At 52.9% G+C, this 26,316-nt stretch overlaps 10 protein-coding genes across 10 annotated transcripts; 4 read left to right on the forward strand and 6 right to left on the reverse strand.

Moving 5' to 3' along the window:
• Positions 1 to 298: 298 nt before the first annotated feature.
• MRS44_014852 (uncharacterized protein) lies at positions 299 to 1,981 on the reverse strand (the record flags this gene model as incomplete). Its single annotated transcript, XM_065618574.1, has 5 exons — positions 299 to 334; positions 382 to 1,233; positions 1,281 to 1,360; positions 1,412 to 1,658; positions 1,808 to 1,981. The coding sequence occupies 5 exons, from the start codon at positions 1,979 to 1,981 to the stop codon at positions 299 to 301; spliced, it is 1,389 nt and encodes a 462-aa protein (XP_065474646.1).
• Positions 1,982 to 3,868: 1,887 nt separating this feature from the next.
• MRS44_014853 (uncharacterized protein) lies at positions 3,869 to 5,266 on the reverse strand (the record flags this gene model as incomplete). Its single annotated transcript, XM_065618575.1, has 5 exons — positions 3,869 to 4,108; positions 4,162 to 4,231; positions 4,291 to 4,739; positions 4,786 to 5,029; positions 5,076 to 5,266. The coding sequence occupies 5 exons, from the start codon at positions 5,264 to 5,266 to the stop codon at positions 3,869 to 3,871; spliced, it is 1,194 nt and encodes a 397-aa protein (XP_065474647.1).
• A 920-nt stretch (positions 5,267 to 6,186) lies between these two features.
• Positions 6,187 to 7,488, forward strand: MRS44_014854 (uncharacterized protein; the record flags this gene model as incomplete). Its single annotated transcript, XM_046277242.2, has 1 exon — positions 6,187 to 7,488. One exon carries the CDS (start codon positions 6,187 to 6,189, stop codon positions 7,486 to 7,488), a length of 1,302 nt encoding a protein of 433 aa, XP_046127944.2.
• A 2,009-nt stretch (positions 7,489 to 9,497) lies between these two features.
• On the forward strand, positions 9,498 to 11,591 carry MRS44_014855 (uncharacterized protein; the record flags this gene model as incomplete). Its single annotated transcript, XM_046284691.2, has 2 exons — positions 9,498 to 9,576; positions 9,706 to 11,591. The coding sequence occupies 2 exons, from the start codon at positions 9,498 to 9,500 to the stop codon at positions 11,589 to 11,591; spliced, it is 1,965 nt and encodes a 654-aa protein (XP_046127945.2).
• Positions 11,592 to 11,968: 377 nt separating this feature from the next.
• On the reverse strand, positions 11,969 to 13,842 carry MRS44_014856 (uncharacterized protein; the record flags this gene model as incomplete). Its single annotated transcript, XM_065618576.1, has 6 exons — positions 11,969 to 12,486; positions 12,531 to 12,789; positions 12,877 to 12,907; positions 12,957 to 13,079; positions 13,126 to 13,443; positions 13,553 to 13,842. 6 exons carry the CDS (start codon positions 13,840 to 13,842, stop codon positions 11,969 to 11,971), a joined length of 1,539 nt encoding a protein of 512 aa, XP_065474648.1.
• Positions 13,843 to 14,198: 356 nt separating this feature from the next.
• Positions 14,199 to 15,335, reverse strand: MRS44_014857 (uncharacterized protein; the record flags this gene model as incomplete). The annotated part of the gene is made up of 2 exons (XM_046274150.2): positions 14,199 to 15,246; positions 15,295 to 15,335. The coding sequence occupies 2 exons, from the start codon at positions 15,333 to 15,335 to the stop codon at positions 14,199 to 14,201; spliced, it is 1,089 nt and encodes a 362-aa protein (XP_046127947.2).
• Positions 15,336 to 16,301: 966 nt separating this feature from the next.
• Positions 16,302 to 16,967, forward strand: MRS44_014858 (uncharacterized protein; the record flags this gene model as incomplete). The annotated part of the gene is made up of 1 exon (XM_046274151.2): positions 16,302 to 16,967. The coding sequence occupies one exon, from the start codon at positions 16,302 to 16,304 to the stop codon at positions 16,965 to 16,967; it is 666 nt and encodes a 221-aa protein (XP_046127948.2).
• A 2,927-nt stretch (positions 16,968 to 19,894) lies between these two features.
• MRS44_014859 (uncharacterized protein) lies at positions 19,895 to 20,538 on the forward strand (the record flags this gene model as incomplete). The annotated part of the gene is made up of 2 exons (XM_046279653.2): positions 19,895 to 20,114; positions 20,168 to 20,538. The coding sequence occupies 2 exons, from the start codon at positions 19,895 to 19,897 to the stop codon at positions 20,536 to 20,538; spliced, it is 591 nt and encodes a 196-aa protein (XP_046127950.2).
• An 874-nt stretch (positions 20,539 to 21,412) lies between these two features.
• On the reverse strand, positions 21,413 to 22,428 carry MRS44_014860 (uncharacterized protein; the record flags this gene model as incomplete). Its single annotated transcript, XM_046284692.2, has 2 exons — positions 21,413 to 21,486; positions 21,534 to 22,428. The coding sequence occupies 2 exons, from the start codon at positions 22,426 to 22,428 to the stop codon at positions 21,413 to 21,415; spliced, it is 969 nt and encodes a 322-aa protein (XP_046127951.1).
• A 521-nt stretch (positions 22,429 to 22,949) lies between these two features.
• On the reverse strand, positions 22,950 to 26,197 carry MRS44_014861 (uncharacterized protein; the record flags this gene model as incomplete). The annotated part of the gene is made up of 4 exons (XM_046279654.2): positions 22,950 to 24,504; positions 24,552 to 25,469; positions 25,517 to 25,822; positions 25,875 to 26,197. 4 exons carry the CDS (start codon positions 26,195 to 26,197, stop codon positions 22,950 to 22,952), a joined length of 3,102 nt encoding a protein of 1,033 aa, XP_046127952.1.
• Positions 26,198 to 26,316: the final 119 nt, after the last annotated feature.

A 26,316-nucleotide genomic window follows, 5' to 3' on the forward strand; every position in this document is an offset into this window, starting at 1 on the left:
AGGTGAGCAATGGAATAAAGGGGATCAGCGTCGTCTGAGCAAAACAGAGATCGCACAATGTGCCATGGATGGACAAAGAGCTCGGCGTTATCGAGGGGTAACGCTATCGAGGATATGACTCGAGGGACTGGGACAGATGCATCATCTCCTGACGTAACGGAGCGCTGTGACGATATTGCACCAAGATTTGTATTTGCTGCATTACTTGAGGCTATTCCCCCTCCAAGTCACCCATCCATCGGACCCGATACATCGACAGTTGGCCCCATAATCTCATCACATGCCCGTACATCATGACTTAGTAGGTATACCGGAAATCAGGCGAAGCATCGTCCTAGAAAAGTTAGTGACCATTCAGTGTGTATAAGGAGCGTTACTCACATCATAAGCCTCGAGCACCTTCTCACCCCTATCCGCCTTGGCGTTGGCCCTCTTGAACTCGAAATCACACAGAAGCACCAGAATGATGGACAGAAGAGAGCACGCGATGCACGCCCACATGCCAGGCTTGTACCCCGTCAGCTTGTCCTCCTCGCGGAACACGAGACTACCCGCGATGCCGCCGACGCCGCCGAAACCCACAAGGGTGGCGCTGCAGAGAGCGCGCTTCCACTGACCACGGATGTTGTTGGCCTGGAACGACATGGACGCGGGGATGTTGCTGTTGGCACCGGCAGTGACGAGGAAGACGCCAAAGTAGCGGACGTTGGGGTTGGTAGCCCAGCCCATGATGGGGAGGCCGATGAGGCAGAGAATCATGTTGAAGATGATGATGGGGCCACGGATGTGGTACTTGTCGCCGACCCAGGCTGTTGCGAACATGACAATGCCGGCGAAAGCGTAGGGGGGAGCTACGAGACACTGAGCCTCACCGACGGTGAAACCCATGTTGCCGACGAGAATAATGGGGAGCGTGTAAGCGAGAGCGTATGTGATGGTGGTGGTATCAAAGAAGATGAGAGCATAAGCCCAAACCTTCCAGTCCCTGGCACCACCGAGGAACTTGCCAAGCTCGAAAGGGGGGACCTCGGTATCGCCACGGTCACGATGGATACGGCTGACGACCCAGTCTCTCTCACGCTGGCCGAGGAAGGACCAAGACTTTCGCTTCGAGTCGGGGAAATCGACGAGGAGCCAGTAGCCGGCGATACCCAGGGCGACGGTGAGGGCACCTTCGATGATGAAGATCCAGCGCCAGCCGGTGAGACCCTCACGACCGTTAAGTTGCATGAGCTACATTGTGTGAGTGAGAGTTGTAAAGGGGGGATATGAGGACTTACACCGTAGGCGAGAATACCGGAAAACGCGGAGGCAACACAGCCGAGGAGGTAAAAGACGGAGTATCGCTTGCCAACCTCATCTATAAAACACATTAGCCACTGAAATGGGTATTTCCAGGGGCATCACGTACATCGTGTGTACCATGTGCTCAGGAGATAAACACAGCTGGGGAAGAAGCCAGCCTCGAAGACACCAAGGACCGCTCTGAGAGCAGCAAGCTGAGGAAACTTCTTGACGAAACCCATGCCGATCATGACGGCTCCCCAGCACATGGTGATGAGGGCCAGGTGAATGCGCGGGCCGACTTTGCGGATGAGGATCGTGGAGGGAGGCTGGAAGAGGATGTAGGGGATGAAGAAGACGAGGTTGCAAATGTTCTACACTCTGTTAGCGATGGATCTCGGTGAGCTGAAGGGCTACTTGCGTATCGAAAGCCAATGAGGTTCAGCTCAACACTCATACCGGCGATGTTGGCGGCGCTCATGTTGGTTCGATCCATGAGAGACACGCAGTACATGGCTCCCACAGTGACAACAAGACGACGGTCAATGCGACGTATGATGCTCCTCTGCTCCTCGGGAGTGAAGCCATGATCCTGATCCTGCTCAGAGCTGATCTTGCTTGGAGCCTGGTCGAGGTGCTTGTACTCTGCCTGCGCCTCGAGCGCGACGTGGTCGTCGGTAGCGTGTGTCTTTTCCATGATTGCGATGAGATATGGAAGTCTCAAAGAAGAGAGGAAGGAGGAGGGAAGAGTGAGATTGTTATAACAATCCCCGGGAGATTGGTAGGACAGTAAAAAGGAGGATGCAAGGGGGGGTTGGTGATCGGCGGTACAAAAGCCAAAGTTACACAGAGGCCCTCTTTTTGCAAGAGAAAGAAGAAGGTGAGGAAGTCGTACCAGGAAGCTGGGCCTACTTCTTGCTTTGAACACTCCCCAGTTTGATCGTCCATCACTTCCTTTATATCCTCTCCGGGGATCTCGAATCCACAACTGGCCCTACGAGTTAACCGAGAGCCCAATCACTCTCGAGACAAGGACCCAAGATGCCTCGGATATCTTTGTCTCCCAGATTTCCACCCCAGACCTTGCTCTCTCTCCCTCTTCCCCCCGCAAGATCTGCCGTGTGGACGGACTCCTTCATTCTCCACCGACGATCCGGGGTCGTTCGTCGTCCGACTTTGCGGGGTAGATGGAGGCAGAGCTCCGCTTGGCAACGCCGGAGTACTGCCCGATCAGGAGCGAGACGCGATGGAGGGGTGATTGGTGTTTGCCTTTTCTCTCTCTCCCCATATCACCCGACCCCAGGTTTTTCTGGGGGATATTACCCTTTCGCTTGACAGGAAGGCCTAACCCCATGTTCCTTGTTCAGCGTGGCTTGCGTATTGATTTCTTAGCTGTGGAGGGGAGAGCAAGGTTATGCCTTGCCCCATGCTTTTTTCCTTCTCACTTGGGTCCTCTCGTGCAATCGTGAAACTATACCCAAGCGCCCGGGTTACGCAGCCTGTAGTCCGAAGCGAGCGTCGAGGCCATTTATTGCGTGGGAGAGCGCCGCGGCCAAGCTGCTGTGTCTCGTCCAAGAGAGATTCATATTGGGTATTTTTCGCTACAATGGTTAAATTATAGAGACACAGCAGGAATGATGACCTTTCACTAGCAAAGAAGGCACAGCAGGAACCAATTATCCAAAAACCCAAGCAAATCCAATATGATTGGCAAAGCCGCCACTACACCACCATCAGAACCCAAAAATCAACCACATCATGACCGAAAGCAATCTTCCCCCCTCCCCAGTTTCCCCCCTTCCCGCACAGACACACACTCTCTTCCCCGCATCATCTCCCGAACAGCAGCCATGTCGACCAATGACGGCTCATAGAAGGACCTTGGATGCCGAGGCTCTGTACAGAAACAGACATTGATCCAATGAAGTGCAGGTTAGAATCTTGGTCTAGGCGGCGCGCCCCCCAGGTTTGTTGTGCCCACCCCCAGGATCGGCGACGACGCTAGTGGATATGGTTGTTTTCACCCGGAACGAGACCGCTCAACGTTCTTCTCGGATCCAGATTTGTTGATGCATCAAGGTGTATGTATGCATCATCCTCGGAGCTGGTTTCCTGGCGCGTCGTAGTCTACCCCGTCGAGTTGCATTGAGACCGCCTGTCACTCCTGTGGCCTGTGATTCTTGGCCTGGTCATGAGAGAGGAAATTTGCCATTTCAACAACTGAGAGTCTTCGGGAGGTTCCGCCCTACTCTACGTGTCATGAGTTGTCCTTTGTCTTCGGACACTGACCGAATCCATACTCTCCCACCTCACCATCTTTCCTTCATGCTCCGTGTCAACCCATCTTGTCCTGTGTACGCCTCGGTATCTCCTCCAATGCTAGAAAACAAACCGAACCAGAACCGAAAGACCAAGGGGTCTCAACCCAAGAATCGCGCAAGTCGTCAAGTGTGTCCCGTCGTCCCCCTCTTACCGTGTATCCCCAAGTCGACGTATCCCTAAGTCGACGCAGAAGCAAAGGCAACCCCTGAAAAAGTGGCATCAACCCACTGGCTCGCGAATACGCTGACGCTCTTCCTCCTTATCACCGAAACATCGACGTCGCCGTCACAAATGTCTTCTTGATGTTGTGCCAGATCAACCCAGCCGTGCCCACCACGGTAAAGATCTGAAGAATCTCCCACGGATGTCGCGTCTTGACCTCGGTCTCGATATAGTCAACCTTGCTCCCAGCCATGCGCGGGAACCGGCCGGTCGTCATGTACTGCTCCATCAGGGCATCCTTCTGATACCACTGCTCGCGCAGCCACAGGTCAAACTCCTTCTGGTCATCCAGGGGATATCGGCCATGCTGAAACGACGCCAGTGAAAGTTGACCGACTTTGGGGGACGACCCTGGAAGTAAGTGCTGGACAGACCAAACAACTCCTCTCCATATCCATCTCGGCTATAATCGTCAGTCAGTTGACGAGGCTAACGCTGTGCAACAAGGTCTGCAGAACTTACGGGATTCCCTCATACGCGACTGTGCAGTCGTAGACGTAGTCCATCGTGCCCTTGAGTTCGTTCAGACAGAAAAACATGCCCGTACTCCGTGGAAGCATGACATGGTCAGGGTCCTTGAGGTCATTCTTGGCAGCCCAACCAGCCGACTTTCTTCTTCCATTCCTTGACAGATTTGTGCCTTCGGGAAACAACAGCAGCCACATGGGATCCATATAAGACTTTCCATTTGGGTCCACCTTGCGCTGCTTGAGCTTGTTCAGGCGATAGGCCAGTCGGGGTTGGTCAGTTGCCATCTTTCTCGACATGAAGATGAATCCGTAAAAGAGCATTCCCCATCCGATCAGAGGGATCATCTTGAGAGACTCCTTGAGGATGATGTAGATATGACCATGCATTCCAGGCGAGTTGGCATATCCCACCCACCAGAGGTACAGCCAGTCAGTGTAGATCTACAGCCAGTTAGTCGGCAACCTCCCACCAACTCGAGACTCCTACCTGGTGGTTGGCAATCAAGACCAAGCGCTCAGGAAACTCAAACTGCACTCCTCCATCGGGCCGGAGCTTGATCTGGCCTGCAACTGACTCGTCACCGCTGATTCGAATAGTTGTAGGACCCCAGATCTGGGTCATGACGGTTATGGTAAGACAAAAGGACCGCTTCGTCATGGCCATGTATGCGTAGTACCAATCGCGGTTGAAGAAGTACAACGGCGCCCCGATGAACTGGGTAATGTGGATGCTATGAAGGTTAGATAGGGCCATAAGATGGATAATGTGCGGCCTACATGATGCAGCATGTCATAAAGTAGAAGCTGAACAAGGCGCCGCGGAGGATCTGCATCAGGGTTCCGTATCCTTCCCTCCCCGATGGATGAGCAACCTTTGGCGCGACATTGGGCTTCTCGGTCAGCCCCGCAGTGAGGTCCGGACCGGGGAGAGAGGCCTCGGAGGGGTCGGCGTTCTTGAGATCGGCCATGGCGGCGGATGATGATCGGGCGCGTCGTGTATGTTGCTCGATATTGCTGGGTAATGATAATGACAAGTAGGGACGCTGTTGAAGCGAACGAAATAGCGGTCTCAAGCTAATATAACGTCCAGCTCAACAAAGAGAGTTGCCTGCCTTGAGCTGCAGCCAAACAGAAGAAGACGAGGGGTCGCGTGGGACGCACACGAGGTAAAAGAGGCCGCCACCGGAGTCCAGCCTCGTGGCAGCTATCAAGCGAAGTGAAAGAGAGCGGTCTACCACTGGGCAAGTCAAAGATGAAGCTGGAGATGGAGAGGGACGAGGCTGCGAGACATTGCGCACATGATGCCAGTCCTGCTAAGGCTTCCTAGCTGGCTGTGCGAGTGACATCAGCCGCCTAGCGGATGCCTCGGAGGCGGAGGGTATGACGCCTGAGACGGAGGTCCGGTGGTTGGGGAGTGCCGATGCCGATGGGCCAATCAGAGGGCTTCGATATCATGTGTCTCGGTGCCGACATGCCAGATCTGGAGCTGTCAGAGCTACCCTGGAGATAGGGACTTGACCAGATGGGCCCATAAAGATCAGGTGAAGACTCCAGGTGATCCATGCTTGCTGCAGAGGTAAAAACTTTGACCAAACACTCGCTGTCAACATGCTACAGTATTCTTTGTTTCTCTGTTAAAGCTTAATGCAGATCTGCATGTGCGAGCTTCCCCACATTGAGCTTCCCCCGCCAGAACAGGCAGGCGGTGAGACAACAGCCCACCACAAGCTCCCTCGTTTTCTGCCCTCATGTGTAAAGCCGTTGCAAAGCCGCTGTCGTTCGAGCTAAGCTGTGCCCGTCTTCGGCGTCATTCTTCCACAAATTTATTCCGTCTTGCAAAGACCCTTATCTTTTCACGAGACATCGGTCATGCCTCTTGAGCTACAACATGTTTAATAGGACCCTCATCAGGGGCTTGGCGGCTCTTGAGCCTACCTTGTATCCACGAGCAGTAACTTTACCTGTCCGGCCATTGACTCGGTTCCCCTCGTGTCGCTCTTTGTCCACCACGTCCTCCCTTCAAACACACGAGATTCGCAGCATCGCAGAGCTTCCACAACGAATCAGTCCCCGATACTTGCAGAGTACAAAGCCCGGCTCGTCTCTGCTATCATTAAACTGGCCAAAGCCCCCGCAAAATCTCCTCCTGATCCATAAGCTCTACTCGGCCCCCGTCGTCGAAGCCGTCGTCAAGTTCTCCAAGTACATCCACAATGAGTACCCTGAAGTCAACCTCGTCTTTGAGCCGCGCATCGCCGAGTCGTTGAAGGAGCGCCTCCGCTTCCCCATATACTCTTCGGATAACCGCTCCAACATGGCCGACAAGATTGACGTCATTGCAACCTTTGGCGGCGACGGCACTGTTCTGCGAGCTGCGAGCCTGTACAAGCTGCACGGGTCGGTGCCCCCGATCTTGTCCTTTAGCATGGGTACACTGGGCTTTCTGGGCGAATGGGATTTTGGCGAGCACAAAAAGGCGTGGAGGGAGATGTACATGAGTGGCAGTGACGTCGCTATGAGGGACGCCGCTTATCCTCGAGGGGCTTGGGATAAGACGAGTACAGGGTCCTACGCTGGATGGGAGAGGCACAAGGGCAAAAGCTTGGGTTCTCAGAGGGCATCCAAGGTGCTGCTTCGACACCGCATCAAGGCTGATGTCTACGATCCATCTGGCAACAACATCAACCACTGGCTGTCTGATACGTTATCGAGCGATGCTGAGTCAGGGGCGAAGCCGATTGCGGGATCCAAGGAGCCTTCACCGTCGCTGAGGGCCATCAACGAGATTTCAGTGCACCGAGGATCTCATCCACACCTGGCTGTCATCGACATTTACCAGAACGGACACTTTCTCACTGAGACCACAGCTGATGGAATTCTAATCAGCACACCGACAGGTTCAACAGCATACAGCCTCAGCGCTGGTGGTCCCATCGTACACCCTCTAGTCAAGTCCCTCCTCATCACGCCCATCAGCCCGTGTAGCCTCAGCTTCCGGTCCCTGGTGCTACCGCTCGACACAAAGGTCAACCTGCGGATGAGCCCCAAGAACCGTGGGCGCGAGCTCGATCTCAGCATCGACGGGAAGCGGTGCGTGGGAGTCTCCCCGGGACTGAGATCCGGGTCGAGGGCGAGTTCGTGGGGCGCGCAGGCCCCGGGGAGGAGTGGCACGGGGGCGTGCCGTGCGTGATCCGCACCGAGGACGATGATCCGTGGGTGGGCGGACTGACGGGTCTGCTCAAGTTTAACCATCCCTTTGGGAGGGAGCCGGCAGGGGATGAGTTTGACGGTTGATGGGCGATTATACGCCGATTGATACGGCGGTTATACGTATACTCGTATGTGTAGACTACCTCTTTTTTGTTTGATACCCCTTTTTTGGCCAATCCGTGGCACAAGATGAAGACGCATCGGATTGATGACAATGTCGCTTGGAAACACCTGAAAAAAAGACTTGGCAATAGGCACGTTCGGCGAACACAAGAGTGAAATAAGCGGTGTCGTTATGTATGCCGAGACTCCCGCTGAGTCAAGTGGAGAGATACTCGTGGGCTGTTGACGAGCAACTGAGAGGGCGCATGGCTTGAATACAGACTCTGATACGCGGATAGCTCCAGAAAAATACGACGAGACCATTCACAGCCTCCCGATCGGCCGAGTGATTTTTTCTTTTTTGATTCCAGTGCCTGGCTCAAAAATAGGTTGTGACGGCAACTAGGGGACGTTGGGTGTTCGGGGACCCGAAGAATGCGAGCTGCGGGCTGACAAGATGGCGGTGCTGTTCTCTGCCAACACAAAAGTGAGCTATCTAGACGAGTCTTACAGAGAGGAGAGCACGAAGCAGCCGCCAATCCGTCTTGGCAGGCTCCATCGCCAAGGCTGAAGGACGAGGGTCTCGTTTATTGACGCAGGCATGAGGTGGTTTGTTTTTGTCAAGTGCTTGGCTGAGTTTCGGAGTTGGATGAGGCACGTTCCTTTTAATCTCGCTGTTTAGGTTGAAGCGAATAAGCGTATTCCAGAGGTAAAGATCTCACTTCTCAGATAAGAGAAAAACGTCTCCTGCCGTCATAACCTAGATATGATGTGAGCTGCACGTGGGTAACAATATGTAAATGGAATCAATGCACATGCTTCCATCCCGGAGCATGGATCCAATCCGAATTCCGGTCCCCCCTTCAAACTTTCAATCTTTCGGGGTCCATTCTAGTGGCTGCGCGCCAGGCCAGGGGGACCCAAATACCACGCTAAGCCCCGCCGTAAGATGCAATCCATAAGGTGGGTGGATTGGACTGCACCGTAAGCTCACTCTCACCACCAAGGACTTGGCGCTGTTTCGGGCGGGCCGGGTGCGTTAGAGATGGTGATGGTGATGTTGTGTTTAGAACATGTCGACAGGAATTGTACTTGTTGAAGAGTTCATGCTGTGCAGTGTATACACAAACAGAGTGTCCTGGTCGCACCCGAACACAGAAACTTCAACTAACATGTCTGCCAAGTTACCTTTCGCGACCCGCGGATGGAACTCGCATCAGAAGAATCATAGGTGCCCGCTTCGATTGATGACGGGGGCTGGGCAGGGCTGGGCTGACCTTGGCAGAGGCGCAAGAGAACGGGGACGGGACTTGTGTTCGGTGTTTTTGTAGGAAGAGAAATGATTCAAGAAGCCCGCGGGGAATTGACATTGACATTTCAACTTTTTTCTACGCTGGTAGATCCTATCGCAAGAGAAGAGCTTTGTCCCCCGCGCAAAATTGAAGGGCGATACTAATTAAACTCGACCTGGATCATCCATCTCAGTCTCCATCCACGCAACAAACCCTCCCTCCTTCATCCTCTCCCTCTTTGGAATACACCCGGATTCTTTCCCTTCCTTTTTTTGCTTCTTTATTGTACTTTTTGAAGCTGTTGTCTTTAGAGTCTTGGGTTCTTTTATTTTCTTCTCTTCTTCTCCCTCTTGCTCCACATTATTCCATCATCTCCTTATTTTTTTAACCCTTGCCTGGAAGAGGGGGATCCATCCGCGTGTCGCATAAGAATACGAAGCAATTATCGACTGAGAAGAGAGACAGAGGAATCTCGCCTCTTTTTATTGTTTCTTGTTTAACCTTTTTGGAAAGCTCTTTAACTCTATTTTCTCCTCTATTTCTTTATTACGCTTTTTTTTATTTTATTTTACTCCCTGGTGGGCCAACGAGTAGCATGGCCTCCCTTTCCAATAGCCTCACGCTATTGTTGGCTGCTGCTACAGCCTTGACTCCGGTCGCCGCCAGACCTGCGCGTAAGTATTGTCTCTACGTCTGCGTCGCCGCAATGCGCTCTGCTACCTAGAAGCTATATCTATAGCGCAGCTGGTGCACAGTGGTCTTGCGCTTTCTTTACTCCCATTCCTAACATTGTCAACCCGCAGCCGAAGACTCGGTCGTCGCCATCGCCAACTCAGACCTCCTCTCACAGCCCGCCTCCCTCTCAAGGCGAGGATCTCCTCAAGCCCCCAATGGCTACGTTCCCACCGAAGTCACCTGTCCCAGCGAGCGACCTTCCATTCGAAACGGCACCCGCATCTCCGACCAGGAGCGCGAGTGGCTCCCCAAGCGACGCAACGAGACGATCCCTCACATCCGAACCCTCCTGAAGCGTATAGCCATTCCTGGATTCGACAGCGACGAGTACCTCAAGGATGTTGAGAATAACTCTACGGCTCTGCCTAATATTGGTATCGCTGTTTCGGGAGGTGGTTACCGTGCTATGCTGTGCGGCGCCGGCGCCCTGGCCGCGTGGGATGATCGCTCAGACGGCAGCGACAAGGACGGTAACCTCGGTGGTCTTCTCCAGAGTGCGACGTACCTCTCTGGATTGTCGGGTGGTGGATGGTTGGTTGGCAGCTTGATGATGAACAACTTTACCTCTGTGCAGGAGAGCGTCAACTACCCGGGCATCTGGCAGCTGGAGAACTCGATTCTTGAAGGTCCTAACAACTATGCCCTGCTGCAGTACTACAACAACATCCTCGACGAGGTCTCGGACAAGAAGGATGCTGGGTATGAGCGCTCCATGACGGATTACTGGGGTCGCATGCTCTCGTACCAGCTTATCAACGCCACCAACGGAGGTCCTGGGTACACTTGGTCCTCCCTCGCCGACGACACGCTCTTTTCGGAGGGCAAGGCGCCCATGCCCATCCTCATCGCCGACGGCCGCGACCCGGATGAGACCATCGTCTCGCTCAACTCGACAGTCTTTGAGTTTACGCCCTGGGAGCTCGGCTCCTTCGACCCGACGCTCAACGGTTTCGTGCCCCTCAAGTACGTCGGTTCCGAGTTTAGCGGCGGCAAGCTGCCAAAGGACAAGGCGTGCATCCGTGGCTTCGACAATGCTGGCTTCGTCATGGGAACATCGAGTAGTTTGTTCAACGCTATCGTCATCTACCTCAACGAGACCGACAGCCCCTACGTCCCCGACGACGTACCCGATGTAGCTATCGACGCCGTCTCCGCGCTCCTCGAGTCCATCGGTGACGACAACAACGACATTGCAGACTGGACGCCCAACCCCTTCAAGGGTTGGAACAAGCTCGAGAACCTCAGCGTCGACTCGGACCGCCTAACCCTCGTCGACGGCGGCGAAGATCTCCAAAACGTCCCCTACTACCCGCACATCCGCATCGAGCGCGAGGTCGACGTCGTCTTCTCGTTCGACTCGTCCGCCGACACCGAATCGGGCTGGCCCGACGGCGCATCGCCCATCAAGACGTACGAGCGATCCCTCGTTGATATCTCCAAGGGATCCGCGTTCCCCGTCGTCCCTGGCCGCGACACCTTCCTCAACCTAGGCCTCAACACGCGGCCTACATTCTTTGGCTGCAACGCCTCCAACACGTCTGAGCCGTCACCCCTGATCGTCTACATCCCCAACTACCCCTACGTCTACGCCTCCAACATCTCCACCTTCCAAACCACCGTCAACTCATCCGAGCTCTCCGCCATAATCGAGAACGGCTATGCGGCCGCAACAATGCTCAACGCGACCCGCGACCCAGACTGGCCCGTCTGTGTAGGCTGCGCTATGCTCGCCCGCAGCTTCGACCGCACAAACACGGCCCTCCCGGACAAGTGCCGCGAGTGCTTCCAGAACTACTGCTGGAACGGCACCCTCGACGAGTCCCCAGCCGCCGACTACTGGCCCTCGTTCATCGGCGAGCGCATCAACATCGAGAGTTTCGGCGTGAGGGTCATGGGCAGCAGTGCCGTTGCTGCATTCGCCGCGGCATTTGCTGGCCTCGTTCTCGCCATTTAAAACTCAACATTTCTTGTACATTTGATTCTTGCATATAAGAAAACGAAAAAGTCGGAGTCTGTTGTTTTTCAGCACCCTGAGGAATGCATCGAGAGGATACAAAGGGTTGATAGATGAGCTTGCATCACAGGCTCGCATTTTTTTCATATATATATATCCGGTCATGGGCGGTTGGATGGGCATTGTTTATCTAGGATACCTTAGCTATTTAGTAGCAGTGAATCTAATGATTTCTGTCATAGTACATGCCCTGCGTATCCAATGCCTTCTATCACTATTTACTTCAATATTCGTCATAGTCCATGCTTTTATTCTCTGCTTAATCCTACATGGAAGCCCTTCACAAACACCGTCGTCAACTTGACTCCCTGGTGACCTCATATTCCTTCGCGACAATGCCTCAAGGCCTCTAAGTGATGGTTGATTTCGTATAGCTCATCAACTACCCGGGGAAGCTCTTCATCTGCCGGTGAAGGCCGAGGTTTGTCACTCGGTATCTTCCAAGCATCATACCCGTGTTTCCTCAAAGGCAGCCCCTTGTCCCTATCCCTATCACTGTCATAGACATCGTTGAGCATGGCGTCAATCTCTCTTGCGACGCCAAGTGTCCATGAGTATATATTGACGCCTTTTGCGTAGGGATCCCATAGACCCCAGATCTCGTTGAGGATTGTCAGAGCCGTAGCGGTGATGACTGAGATTCCCGCGATCTCAAGGGCTGCCCTGCCCATCATGGACCAGGCCAACGTGGTGCATGTCTGAATAGGAAGGCTGAGGCAGAGGACACGCGCCACGATGTCAAAGGTCCAGAGAAAGGCAATGGGTTTCACATTATCACTGTAAGCATAGACGCTGGATTCCCGCCCGATCATGGCCATGAGGTCGACGTTTTCACCTGTTCTTGTTAGAGAATTGGCGATGCCAGCATAAGGAACTTACGGATAAGTGGCGTTCGAAACGTGCCAAAGTCGCAGATATCGGCGAGATCATCCAAGTGGTTACGGATATTGTACATGACGCGTTGAGGAGCAATCGACGGCAGCTTGGATCGTGAAGAGGTTCGGAACTCCCGTTCAAGTTGAAGGGACAGTATCTCAAAGAAGTGTTCCATCTCGTTTCTTGTGCCCTCTTGGAAGGTAACGCTTGAGGTACTGGTCTCACTCCTGGTCCCAGGGTCGTCTTTTTCGATTGGGCGCAACTGTTGAAGTCTTTTCGCGGCCCGGTTGCACAACGTTACCACACAAGGGTCATGTGTATTACCGCGTATACGATTCACGAGGCATACGGGATAGGCGGTGACCAAGGCGAGGCAGTTGCTGTAACACATCAGAAATGTTCAGCCACCAACACAGCACAGGAACTCACAAGACGTTGAGTTGCAGATCCTCTCGCCGCATATCACCAGGTTTGGCGCTCTTGAGAACCGCTGCCGCCACAGTAGTCGCCGTATGTGCGACTCTCTCCATCCTCTCTCTCGATGCTCTCAAACTAGGAATGGTTAGTCATGTCTTCCCCTGCAATTGAGGAGGCCGACCTTATGAAACCCTGGGTCATTGCAAAACTACCACCGCCCGCAGCCAAAGCCTCGAAGAAAAGGATAATATTGGGGCGAAATATCTGCTGCTGGAAGAGGAATCTTGCTGCGGTCGCCTCCTCGATTGTCGATGCAGAAGGTCCGCAAATAAAGGGCAGTCGATCGTGCAAGAGTCCGATAAATATACACCACAGGATCGTCAAGAAGAAGCGCAGACACCACCCAGTCAAGTTCGATAGCTTGTGAATGTTGTAGTTGATGCGACGGCATGACCATGGGTTGCCAATCTTCTTCTCGATGCGTATGTCCCTCCGTGTCCTGAGAAACCAGTGAAAACTACGCTTCAAAAGTGTCGTTGGGTTTCCTATTGGAGGGAACAGCAGAATTCGTCGCCGCTAGCTTCGTTTCTCATTTCGTGATCTGATACCCGGGTCCGCGGCTTCTAGGTCTACGTCCGGGTCTGACTCTCGGTCTTGGTCGGCGGTCCCGTCTATTGAGGGGGCAAAGGTCACTTCCCTCTTCGAGAGGATCCTTTCGAGTGATTTTCGTATATCGGAAAGGGGGCTGGATACTCTCGATGGCGGTCTTGAGTTTCTGGTCGAGTTTCGGCCAGTGTATAATCGGAAGGCCATCAGGGGAGGATGTTGGCTCGGTACTAGGGCTGCGGAGGCTGCGAATGAGGTCAAAGTGAACGTTGCTAATCAAAAGATGGAACATGAATCTCTCAAAAATGAGAGCCTCACAGGATAATGATGCTGCTGAGTGGTGATGCCTGGTGATGACGGATCTGAGTGCGCCATCAGCACTGACGAGATGGAAGAATGCACATGTTGAATTGCCGGGTTGCTTCAAGTTCTCGGTGAGAGAACTTTTGGTGTTAGGTAAGGGGAATTAGATAAGGCACTTCCCGTTGCTAAATGATACCACTTCGTGAGGCAGGTAGCAAGGGGAGGTGGCAGTTGTTCCTTCCACTTAGGCCTGAGCCCCATCACCATCACCATCACTCGTTCAACCTCCAATGTTGGGTATAACTTCAATTTTTATTCATCAAACTCATCAATATACAGGATAAATTAAGCAAAAGTGACATCCTTGCCCGTCTTGGCACTCTCGAAAACAGCCTCAATCAACTGCAAAACATCCCTAGCATCAGTCGCACTGACCGGTACATCCTCCTCCCGTCCACTCTCAACAGCCTTGGCCAGCTGCGCATAGAAGGCCTTGTACGTGACAGGCTCCAGAATGGGAGCAGGCTGCTCCTTGGGGACACCGTCATCGCCCACCAACACCAGCTTCAGGTGCTTGGGGTCATCCTTGCCAAAGTCGGCGTCGGTCGCCTTCTTGCCAGCGTGGAGCTGCTCCTCCTGGGTGTCGAGGCCGAACTTGCGGAAGCTACCCTTTGTGCCGCGGACCCAGAATCGGGGCTGGTCGACCTCGGCGCTCATGACGCTGATGCGGATGTTGACCAGGAGGCCGTCCGGGTAGGTGAGCTCGGCAGAGACACCGTCAGGGTTCTCAAAGTCAAACTTGCCGCTGCGCTGAGAGAGGAGACGGCCGTGGACAGCTTGGGGCTTGCCGAACAAGTGGTAAGCCTGGTCGATGAGATGGGTGCCCAGGTCAAAGAGGGCACTGCCGCCCTGGGCGATGGTGAGGTCGAGCTTCCAGTTGTTGGAGGGAGTAGGACGATATCGGTCAAAGTGAGTGTCGAACTGAACGATTCGACCAAGGGTTCCCTCAGAGATGAGCTTCTTGACAGTGACAAAGTCATTGTCCCATCGTCGGTTCTGGTAGACGATAAGGAGCTTGCCATTCTTCTTGGCAATATCGATAAGCTGATCAGCCTCGGCTGAGGTGGGCACAAAGGGCTTCTCAGTCAAGACATGCTTTCCAGCCTCAAGAGCGGCCTTGGTGAGCTCAAAGTGGTTTCCAGGAGGTGTGCTGACGACGACTAGGTCGACAGCAGGGTCGGCAAGCAGCTGCTTGTAGTCGGTACAGTGCTTGATGTCGGGGTAGTCGTGTGGTGCCGAGTTACCCTCCTTGGGTGATCGCTGAACAATGCTGTACAGCTTAAGCTGAGGTGTTTGCGTGAGGAAGGGGATGTGGAAGATTTTGGCAGAGGCGCTGTTGTTGTTATCAGTTGGTGTTCATGAGACGGCTTGGTGAGCTTACCCGTATCCAATGACACCCACGTTGTAAGTCTTTCCGCTCATTTTGTTTCGAGTTTTTACGCCAGGACAAGTTGCAATGCTTGAGACAAGAGTCGAGGGCCAACGACGTGTCTATATACTCAAAAACTTGTCAGTCAACGTCTCAGAGCTGAGTAATTGTATCATTCACCATCCCCTCATGCCATCGTCGTCAATGCCCCTCCATGCGGTAATTCCGTCATGGGGCGGGGACTGACCCCACGGGCTTCTCGCCGTCCCTGGAGCTCCGGGCGAATTGAGCGGGCTCCTCGACGCCACGATTGGCTGCCGTGGTAGACCTAGGGTGGATTTGGCCGAGAAAAGGGACGACAGAGGATAGTGAAGAAGGTCCAGGCGAAGGGTTTTAGTCATCTCACGAGATTCTACTCAACATTTGATCAAGTTTTGTTGTTTCTGAATATTGAGTTGTTCAGGGTAGAATCTCATGATGGGACATGGTCGGTTTACGCAACGTGTTTCTCTCCGGAGCTATATCTGACCCATGATCAGCAAAACGACAGGAATAGCTAGGGACGAATGAAACTAATGCAATTCCTCCAACTCAGCTTGCACCATCGCAAAAGGGCTGCTCCGTGGCAGCTCGCCAAGACAGAGCTGGTGTGTGGGGCTGGCGGACTTCCATTCTGGGCAATTCTGTCCACAAGCACGGCAAGTCTATCCGAGCCCATACTCGCTGCAGTCTTGACGATGGCTTCCGTATCAAAGTTGTTTTGTCGATTGGGACAGCCTGGTATATAGACGGCCGTGCCAAGGACCGTGCCGGCCTTTTCGTCTTGCCGTGCTCGCGGCTCGCGCCCGGTGTGGGTCCGGACTCCGAGTCAAAGTCCGGCCAGCGACGGAGCCGCGAGACGGCGCGAATCACGATGAAAACACCGGGAAAGATGATATAAATCATGAAATGAATCTGGGAGAAATACTGGTATGAGTTTTAATAGCAATAATTGCAAATAAACCATGTCGTTGCGCAAAATGGCATCCAAGAGCACCCCCCAGATCACCCTCTTCCGCGGATTCGGAGAACCAGGAACATTTACATGGTCTCCCTTCGTCATCAAGCTCGAAACACGTCTACGCTTCGCCGGAATCCCATACAAAGTCGGCGGAGGTTCACCAAAGACTGGACCACGGGGAAAGATTCCCTACATCGAGCTCGACACACAGGAGCGCCTAGGCGACTCGACCTTTATCATCAAGCGCTTCATCGAGGATGGCATCGTGGAGGATCTGAATGCCAAGCTTTCGCCTGTTCAGAGGGCGACTGATCTTGCTTTTAGAGCTCTTGCTGAGGATAAGGTGTCGTTTTATGGAACGCGGGAGAGGTGGTGCGATAACTACTATACCATGAGGTCCAACGCTCTGGCTCCCATTCCGTGGCCTCTTCAGGTCCTTGTTGGTCTGCTCGTACATCGAAATGTCACCAAAGCGCTTTGGGGGCAAGGTACAGGGCGTTTTACGGATGACGAAGTCGCGACTCTGAGGGAGGAAGTCTGGGAGAGTATCGATGCCCTCATATCTGAGGCGAGAACGAGTGCGAGTCGGGGCGGGCCGTTTTGGGCTCTTGGAGGTGAAGAACCAACAGAAGTTGATGCGACGCTTTTTGCTTTCATCGCTTCGGCTTTGACGTGTGATGCGTGAGTCTTGCTGCTGATGTTGAAGGGTTTTGCTAATTGATGTTTTTAGTTCACCGACGAGTGGAAAGGTCGTGAGGCAGTATCCGTCGCTTCTTGAGTATGCGGGGAGGATACATGAAAAGTATTTTCCTGATTATAAGGGATGGGATTAGTTGGCTGCGTGGTTTCTAGTCAGTGTTGAGCGACAAATCGCTTCAGGGTGGGCGTTTCTTAGGTCGAGGCCATGTTGGGGGGACGACTTCGAAGCGCGTGGTTTTCGGGTTGAGTTGTTGTGCCTCCCCCGTGTTCAATCCTGTAAAGGAGAGTTTGCCAAGAGTGCGTTCGAAAATAGTACCAACGCCTCAACTGTCGTAACTGCAAGTCTTGCTCTTCGGGCTCCCCGACTGGTTTCGGGGCCAAGCATCACAAGCCATCATGTTGGATCGACACCTGAGCTTTCCATAGTTCGGTCTTCTTTCGAAATATTCACAAGATTGAAATTGCTTGAACATCTCGTGTTTCGGATTCATGTCGAAGGGCTGAGTTTGAAGGCATCCAAGAAAAGGTGTGCCAGCTTCAGGCACAGCAACGTGCTTGGGGAAACGACCATCATCATATGCTCAGGAACAGCTTGCTACTACCTCGGCAAGTGAATCCTGCAGGAACCAGTCTAACCTTTCTCAATCTCCGGGTGCAGCGCATGTAGATCCTGTGCCAGAGACTTGCTTGTGATCAAGAGGGGTGTGTGAGAAGATGCAATGCATTTCAACGGCGTAGCTAAAGTCGTATTGCAGTTTTTGATTTCCACATCTCAGAGGTACATTAGAGATCCTCTATTGATGTCATGAGAGCTGATTCTGGGTCTTTCAAGCGCCTGAGTTTGGTGGTGGTTCGATCTTGGTGTGTGTCCCGACATGTGCCGGCGTTGGATGCCCCTGGATATGACAATGCACCTTGCCCAAAGAGAGCAAGAAGTTGGACTGGATCTTTCTATTCTTGATGAGCTGATGGATTAGACTGGCCGGGTTCCTTGAAATTTGCGCAGTTGCCTACGTACTCCTTCACACCCACTCCAAGTTGTTCACTCCATCACCATGGTCCGATGCTTCACAAGATAGCTTAATTTGCTAAATGCCGATGTTTTATGCATGATTGTGCATGAATAGATTCATCTTTTTCAGTGTTGAATTGTGTGGATTATACGCCAGCTCTGAAGCTGTAGATCTTTAAGGGATCAAGACGACAAACGCCGACATCCGATAGACAAGGCCGGTAAATGACGGCTCACAACCTGGCCTTGTTACTGTACCAACCTCTCCAAGAATCCAACCCGCGTTTACTACGTAGTACGATCGTACTGCCAGTCCACCACAGCAATACCTGATACCCTCCCTAGCTCTCCAAATGCAATGCAACCAACAATTTCCAAGCTCATCCACCTCTCCACAAGGCCACTTGCCAAGTCGGCAACTACGGACACCAACCGTGCACGCGGCTCTCCCGGGTCCTCAGTTATTCCTCTTGACCAAAGCATGCGGCTTTCATGTGAGCCTCGGCGTGGCGGCAGAAGGACATGGGTCATGACAGTAGTTCTCTTCCAACAAGGAAGGCGAGTTGGTCAAGATCCTTGTTCAGCTACAGGGGTGGAGTTATACCCGCGGGGTTTGGGATGCGGGGGAGGGAAAATGGGAATGGAGAGACAGGGTGCTGTTAGTTCTTCCCCGGACGTACTGCCTTCTTGGCGATTGAGGTTGGAAATGGGAGGTTGGTGTATGGTTGGCTGAAGGTAGGGGGTATGGCATGGGCCGAGAGAGGCGTTGTTATGGCTCGTTAACAGTCAATTGAGTCCAGGTGAATTGGCATATGAGGGCATCTCAGAATAGACATCAAGACAGCTTCTAGCAGCAAAGTTCACCTTGACCATCAACGCCTCATCCCGGTTCCTGCATGTCTGGCGCCCGCCCTGCTACTGTATTACCACACTCATCTCCGTCGAATCAGTCATTTAGTTACCCCGAAAAAAAGAACCGGTTTTTTGGGGTGTTGCTGAAAATGTTAATTTTCTTCGGCCTTGTCGCTCAAGTTGTACTAGGGTGGTCGAATCGGCCGAGGGAGCTGTTCTTGGATGGACAAGATCGGCCTTAGCATGTGACCCAATGCAGTGTCCCGGGGGGCAGCTGGATGTCCTTTTACGTTATACCTGCGGGTACTATTATTGTTTGTATTGAACTGCCTGTGTTGTCATTTGAATTGTTCATGTTGTCATTCCCCTTGTCTTCACTCAAGCGGTGAACTTGCGATCCCCGGATTTCTCGGCATCTAATATCAAGATCTCCAGAAACTCCCCATTTCCCCAGAAGAAATCATCGGCTCACATGAACCTATACAGGATTCACCTCCGAAATCCGGGGGTGGATCGACCAAGTCCATCTTCAATCTTGGCCAACCCCCGAAATTTGAACAAAAAAAGTTCTTTTCCCCCCTCTCCCCTCGGTGGTGTGGTTCAAATGCGGAAACGTCGTCCGTCTCCAACAAATGTCTCGTCTGGGAATAGTTACCACACGCACACTTGCACACACATGGAAACCTTCCGAGAGACTCCCCTTTGCCACACGCCCTCCCCCTGTCTTGCTTCCCCCGGCTCGTCGCTTGGATCCCGGTCCATCCACACCACTTCATCGCGGGGAAAAGCTGGAGGAAGAAGGGGAAAGGCTGGTCGTATTCGCCCTGGCAATGACATGGGAACTAACAAACCAAGCAAAAGAGGCCAATGCAGTGTGATGCCGAAGCTTGTTGTCGAGTAGACTCGCATACATAAAGGGCCATCGTCCATCCATCTCATCCTCTCCTTTCACTTCCTCCTCATCCACTCGCTATCACTTGGACCAGTCTTCATTCGTTGTCTCTTACAAGCCTCTCAAGCTCTCACTCAAACAACAAAAATCAGTCAAGATGAAGTTCTCTCTCGCTGTCCTCGCCCTCATCGCCTCCGTCCAGGCTCAGTCTCGCAGTGACATCCCCTCCTGCGCCCTTCCCTGCCTCGACGATGCCATCGAGAGCGAGACGGACTGCAAGACCACCGACTACACCTGCGTCTGCAAGAACTTTGACGATGTCCGCAGCAAGGCTACTTCTTGCGTGATTGAGAAGTGTGGTGCCGACGTTGCCATCAGTATGTCTCACTTATACATTTGCATCTTGAATATTTACTGACTCTTTCCCCAGACAAGGTCCTCCCTGCTACCGAGGGTCTCTGCAAGAACCCCGGCAGCGGCGGTTCCGAGTCCGGCGCCGAGTCCTCCAAGGCAGAGACCACCGCTGCCGAGGCCACCTCCGCCGCCGCTGAGACCTCCGCTGCTCCCGAGACCACGAGCGAGGCTGCCGCCACCACCTCTGCCGCCGCCGAGACCACCTCCAAGGCCGAGGAGGAGAGCACCACCGTCCTTCCCGTCGTCCCCACCACCTCTGCCCCCAAGACCACCACCGCGGCTCCCGTCTCTACCCCCAGCGCCTCTACCGTCGAGGTCAACGGTGCTGCTGGCCTCAAGGGTGTTGGTGCCATCGCCATGGTTGCCCTCGCTGCCATTGCTCTGTAAATTATGAGGTATTCATGAAAGACCATCTTGCCAGGAATGGCTTAGATGTGAGATTTTATGATGCCGGCTATGGTTCATGGAACGGTTTCAAGTACACAATGAGAATTTCACATGGAATTGGGACGTTGTAATTAGGAATGACAAGAAATGGGTTAATGGTAATGGTCTCTAGACCAAAAAGCTATCGTCAATACACAAGTGATGCTTACACCTCTCTGTTCTCTTTACAAAAGTTCTCTCTTAAAAGAACATCATACCACTTGCCGTCGTCAACACACCATCTTTTTACCCTCGGCCGACGCTAGGTGACGCCGTGTGGGTTGTCAGAGCCGTCAAATCAACGCCGTCCAACGCCCTTTTCTAGAAGTGCCAAGAGTGCCGGAATTAGAAGCTGGGCGGCATCGCTGGCTGGTAAAGTTTGCGGGGAAAGTCGATCTCGGTCCTTTGTTTCGTCGCCGTGGCGACTGATCTTGGTTGTTCAGCTGACGATGGGCTGTTAACAGGTTTCTTCTTTGTTTCCATGCGTTCATTTCTATCTAGTGACCGGGCCCTTGACAGAATCGGAACTCATCCCGTATTCACTGCTGGACATCACCATGATGACGTTGAATGTTTCACTCCGATGTGCGGGGTCTCCAATGAGCAACAACCAGCGATGTCACCCAAAGACATGTCCATGTGAGATGAACGCGTCGCCTCTGTAACCGTCTTTTTATTGCTGAGAACTGTTCTTTGACGCGTCAGGTTAGTATGAAGCCAAGTGTATATACTCCATTGTTCGTTGTCCGTAGTGCATCAACCCAATCCATTGTGATATATGCCATGATGAAGTTCTCTAAGCATCAGATAGCTCTATACCACCTCAAATCTGCCATCAATGGTTCTCCCCAACTCGATCAATCTCCTCAACCCACCCACAAACCCTCTTCGCAACCTCCAAACTCGCATCTACCAAAATCAGCACAACTCATCAACACAGACCATTGAAGACTTACCATCTCTTGTGCAAAACGCATGCGGGATATCTCCCTCATCAACCTCGATCTTCGTAACTCCTCCCCTCCGCCTCTCGATGAAGCCCTCTCTTTCGCCGTCGTCGACCCAGTGATCCGACTTTGCGTAAAACACAAAAAATCGAGGTGCATCTCCCTTGGGTCCTTGGCTTGCGGCCCAGAGTTCTTCGCTCCATCGCTCTTCGCATATTGTTTCGAGCTCCGACATGCCCAAGTGAACCGCTTGTCGCACGCCGTCCCTGCTCTTGAGCCAGCGTGCTGTCACGGACGCTGTTGGGGGAGTGAAACCCATCACTCGCTGCACCAACCACGTCAGACCTGCCACTGTTAAGAAACTGAGGAGAAGTCGCGCAACAATGTGCGTGGTGGTATCGAGGAAAGGCACTGCGCGACGAAGTGCAGTGAACTTGAGGCCGCTTGGCGAACGAGCAATATGCGTCAACGTCGGGAAGAGAAGGAAGCCATGACGAAGATTCAGGTGAGGTGCCCGCTCAGGAGATTCCAAGTGTCTGTGAAATATCTCAACGCAGATATAACTCCCAACAGAATGGCCCATGAGGATGGCAAAGTCATACGGCTTCGAGTCGACACGTCTAGCCGCCACGTCGTCGTAGATACCCTCAATCTGGCCATTGAGATCCCATGGCTGGTTCTCGGGGCCAAAAGGCTCATGCTCATCGTCAACGAATCCAAGGAGATTTCTGCCGTAAATATCGTAGGCCGTGTCGTGCTCGACCTTATCGAGGAGGCCGCGAAGCAGCTTCAAGAAGTCGGTGTAGTACTCAATGAGGCCGGGATTGCCGCACACGTAGTAGATAAGTGCATGATGAGTGGCTTCATTGTGCCTATTTGATGGCAGCCAGATATTCGAGACCATTTTGAGTCTCAGTCAGTTGTCTCGCGATCGGAACGTTGTTGAAGTTAAGTCAACGCCCGAAGAAAGTGGATTACGCCAAGATACGTTTGGTGGATAACCCGAGCTACCCGAGAGTTGCGCCTATCGATAGAAGTCGAGATCGGAACAATACCACAAATCACGAATGCTCTGTATCAATTATTTATATGAATATCGGATTGTGAAATGATGAGCCTGGAAGTTGTTCACTTCTTATGGCAATGATGGATCGCGGGGTTTGTGGTTTGGCGTATTCTGAGACAGACGTGAACAAACGTTTCAGACGTCTTAATCAATGCGATTGTATTATCTTTCTCACAATTCCAATGGCAGCTGTTTATGCTTCGTGTTTAATCAACAATAGGTCGTACCCAAGCAGCCGATCCCAAACTCCAGGCGTGGCCAACGCCGACGCTCGCAAACCCAAATCTCAGTCACTCTAACCATACGCGAATCCAACCCTTGCCAATGTCCTTACAAGGCTCAAACAACACGCCTCATACTCAAACTTTGTATGTCTTGCGCACTTCCACCAGACCAACATTCTTCTTGGTAACGGCAGCCCAAGTTGGCATGTACTTAAGAAGCTCATCAAGCGCCGGGATTGTTCCTGGCTTGTTGGCATCGCTCCAAGCACACCGAACCGTCACTTCGAGAGGATCATCCGCCCGACGGTGCACGACTGAGCCATCTCCCAGTTGCTTGCTGTGCTCTCCCTCAAATGACTTATCAGCTTGCTGAGCGTGCTCGTCCAGATAGAGATTCACAGTCCAAGGCCGATCCCGATCGCGTCGCCAAAGTTGGATCGTCTTAAACCCTTCTGAGGGGAATCCACCAAAGCGAGGATCTCTTGCGGCTCCGCCATCAACAGCAAAACCGTAAATCGGTCGCGACGTGTGAAGGTAACAAAGTCTCGAGTCCAAGGCATCGATTCGGAGTCGTCCCTTCGACGCGTTCGTGCCATCCACTGTCTCAAAAGTGATCAACTCTCTAGGTGTCTTGCCTTCGACCAAGTGAGGGGACAGAGTAGATGAGTCGTATAGACACTCCATGAGATCTCGCCCAACAGCCTTCTCACACTTAATGTCCTGACTGCTAGCACTCGGCAATGACTTAATGACCGAGCGCGAAAACCTCTCCAGTCCCACAATGGAAACAGTGTCAGTACCATTATCAAGGTCAACAACCTGCTGGAAGTAGAACTTGAAGCGGTGGCTGTCTGAGAACGGGAAGGCAACCAGGTTGTAGATGAAGGTGCCTGCGAATACACACAACAGGAACATGGGGACGTGATGCGAGACGCGGTGGATAAAGGGTGTGAGCGGGAGCAAGAGGAAAATGCTCACGATACCCAAAGTCAGCACGGGCACCAGGAGGCTGCCACCATCTGTGCCTGTCATCTGCAAAGCAGACATAGCAACTAGGCCGAGGTTGCCAAACAAGATGACAGGTACAGGGGCCAAGAGAAGGAATTGGATAATCCAAGTCCAAGAAGGGAGTCGCCCCGACCACGATTGCTCATGTTCGTAAGGTTGATATCTTCGCATCCTAGGCGGGGAGGGTGCGTTGTCCGCAACGGAGCGACGATAGGTGGTAGCAAACGATGTCCTAGTGCTGGAACCATAGCCTGGCTCGTTCGCTCTGAGCGGTGTTGTCTCCGTTGCATCCTCGGATGCGTCGTCGTCACCCTCAGGCTGAGCAGGTTCCTCCTCGGGCTGGGGTCGCGACTCGTGGTCAGTGCCATGGCTTGAGATATCTCGCGCCTGATGGGCATCATGTAGCTGCATGGCAAAATCGTGTTTTCCAAGAAGGGCGAACTGCTCCAACAGAGAGATGAACAAGGCCAGGAAGACAGCAGACTGGAGGAACACAGTCGCATATAGGGCGGCGATGTGCATGCGATCCTCCGCCACAGCACCCACAACCTGCAAACCCCAGCCAAGGGCAAAGAGCCAGATGAGAACGTATCCACGGTGAAGGGCGCTCGGGCGAACAAAGCTGGCTCCTCGCATGATAAGCCAAAACGAAAAGTAGAAGATCGAGAGAGTCATGGACCACCTAGAACATGTTAGTTAACCGCCTAGACCGAGTTTTGGGGTGCTTACACCGCATAAGGGCTGCTGTAGATGATGAGAGGGTTGAACTTAGCAAGAAGAAGCGTGGACGCAATAGTAAGGGCCCCTGCGAAGGCGAGGGCAAACGGGAAGCGCAAGAAGCCCTTCCAGCCACCCAGCACCACCGGATCATCATTAATGTCGTGGTGCATCTTGATGTCTCTGGAAAAGAAGTAGTACTTGTCCTTCCGCGCCAGAATATAAGTGACGGCAACCAGAATCAAGGGTGTGGCGACGAGAAGCGTTAGAGACCATGCAAACAGCCCCCTAAGCGCAAAGACAGCCCAAGCTGAGCCAAAAATGTCGAACCACACACCCTCAGCCTTTTTACCATTTTGCACAAGGTCAGACTTTCCATCAGATCGATCGCCATGAAATGTAGTGCCGGTAATCTGTGAAAACCTCTCAGTCGATGCGAGGGCCGCCGAGAGCATGTGCCAAATGCTGTTAACAGAGGTGTGACGAGTATCATCTTGGTTGGTGTGGTATCGAGCGCGAGGAGCGTAAAAGGCTATGTCCATTCCACGCTGTCCGAAAATGTCGGCAAAGATCTCGTAGTCAGTCGCACTCTTGATTACGCCTCTTTCAAAGGCGTTGGCAGCAACAACAGATCCGAAGGGATGAGGGCTCTTGGAGTACACCTTGGCAGCTTGCAAGTCGGTAGTTCGGAAGAGGATGGCACGGCCACCAGCTCCGGCACCTTCAAGATTGACAAAGGTATGGGTGAAGTGCAGCAGAGGACTGTAGCCAAAAGCTCGGGCACCTAGAAGGCCATCCTCCTCAGCATTGTTGAAGAGCAAAACAATGCCGTTCTTGGGTTGACGGCCCTGCAATGTGAAGTAGCTCAGCAGCTGTAGCATCGACACACAAGACATGCCGTCATCGGTAGCTCCGTAGCCAGTAGAGACCCTGTGATAATGTGAGCGAAGCGCAATAGAATGATCATGGTAACTCACGAGTCAAAATGGCAGTTGACTAGGACACCACCTTGGCCGCGGAACTTCTTGTAAGCTGATTCTGAGCGCCACCAATCGCCCTCAGGGTCATCTTTTCCATGGATGTAAACGTAGTAGTTGTTTCCCTCAAAGTACTGTCCCATCCAAGTGCCCTTAGCGATGTTGGTACCAGTAGGCCTGGCTGTGTTGTATGTCCAGGTGACGTTAGAGATCTTGTCATCGAAAAGAGTGGCCCCACGAGGTCGAGATTGGATGAACTCATCGCGAGGATTGAGATCCGAATCTTGAGTTCGCACAAAAGCGGTCCTGTGGGATGTTAGTTTTGGTGTCTCTGCCGATATACGCAACGAGGACACACCTTGTGTGCCAATCAACACCACCAATCGTCTCAGTCGTGTAGGGCATGCTGTTGCGATCCAGAATCTCCTTGGTGCGATCGATGAGAAACTGGCGAACTACATCGTTCTCGTGACTGTTGTACGGATGGAATGCGCGGCTTATCGTCTGAAGATCCAGCCATGCCTCGGTCAAATTGAGGCCTTGGTAGAGCGAGCGATCCGAAGGAGCTGGTGGGACAGTCTCGTGGACGTAGATGAGAGGGATGACGAGGGCGAGGTAGATGACGGTGGTCCAGAATGAGACCGGACCCGACCGAAAGGCGAAGGGGTTTTGGAAGCGCATGATTGCTGCCTCGCTGTTCAGCGATGAGTCGATTCAATCACTGAGGCTGAGGGCGGTGCGTGAAGATCATGAGAAGCGCGAATGTCAATGCGCCAGCGAGAAGCGGGGCGAGGTGAATA

This window comes from Fusarium solani (genome assembly GCF_023522795.1).
Source record: "Fusarium solani strain SB1 chromosome Unknown bctg00000010, whole genome shotgun sequence".
In the NCBI taxonomy this organism is placed as follows: domain Eukaryota; kingdom Fungi; phylum Ascomycota; class Sordariomycetes; order Hypocreales; family Nectriaceae; genus Fusarium; species Fusarium solani.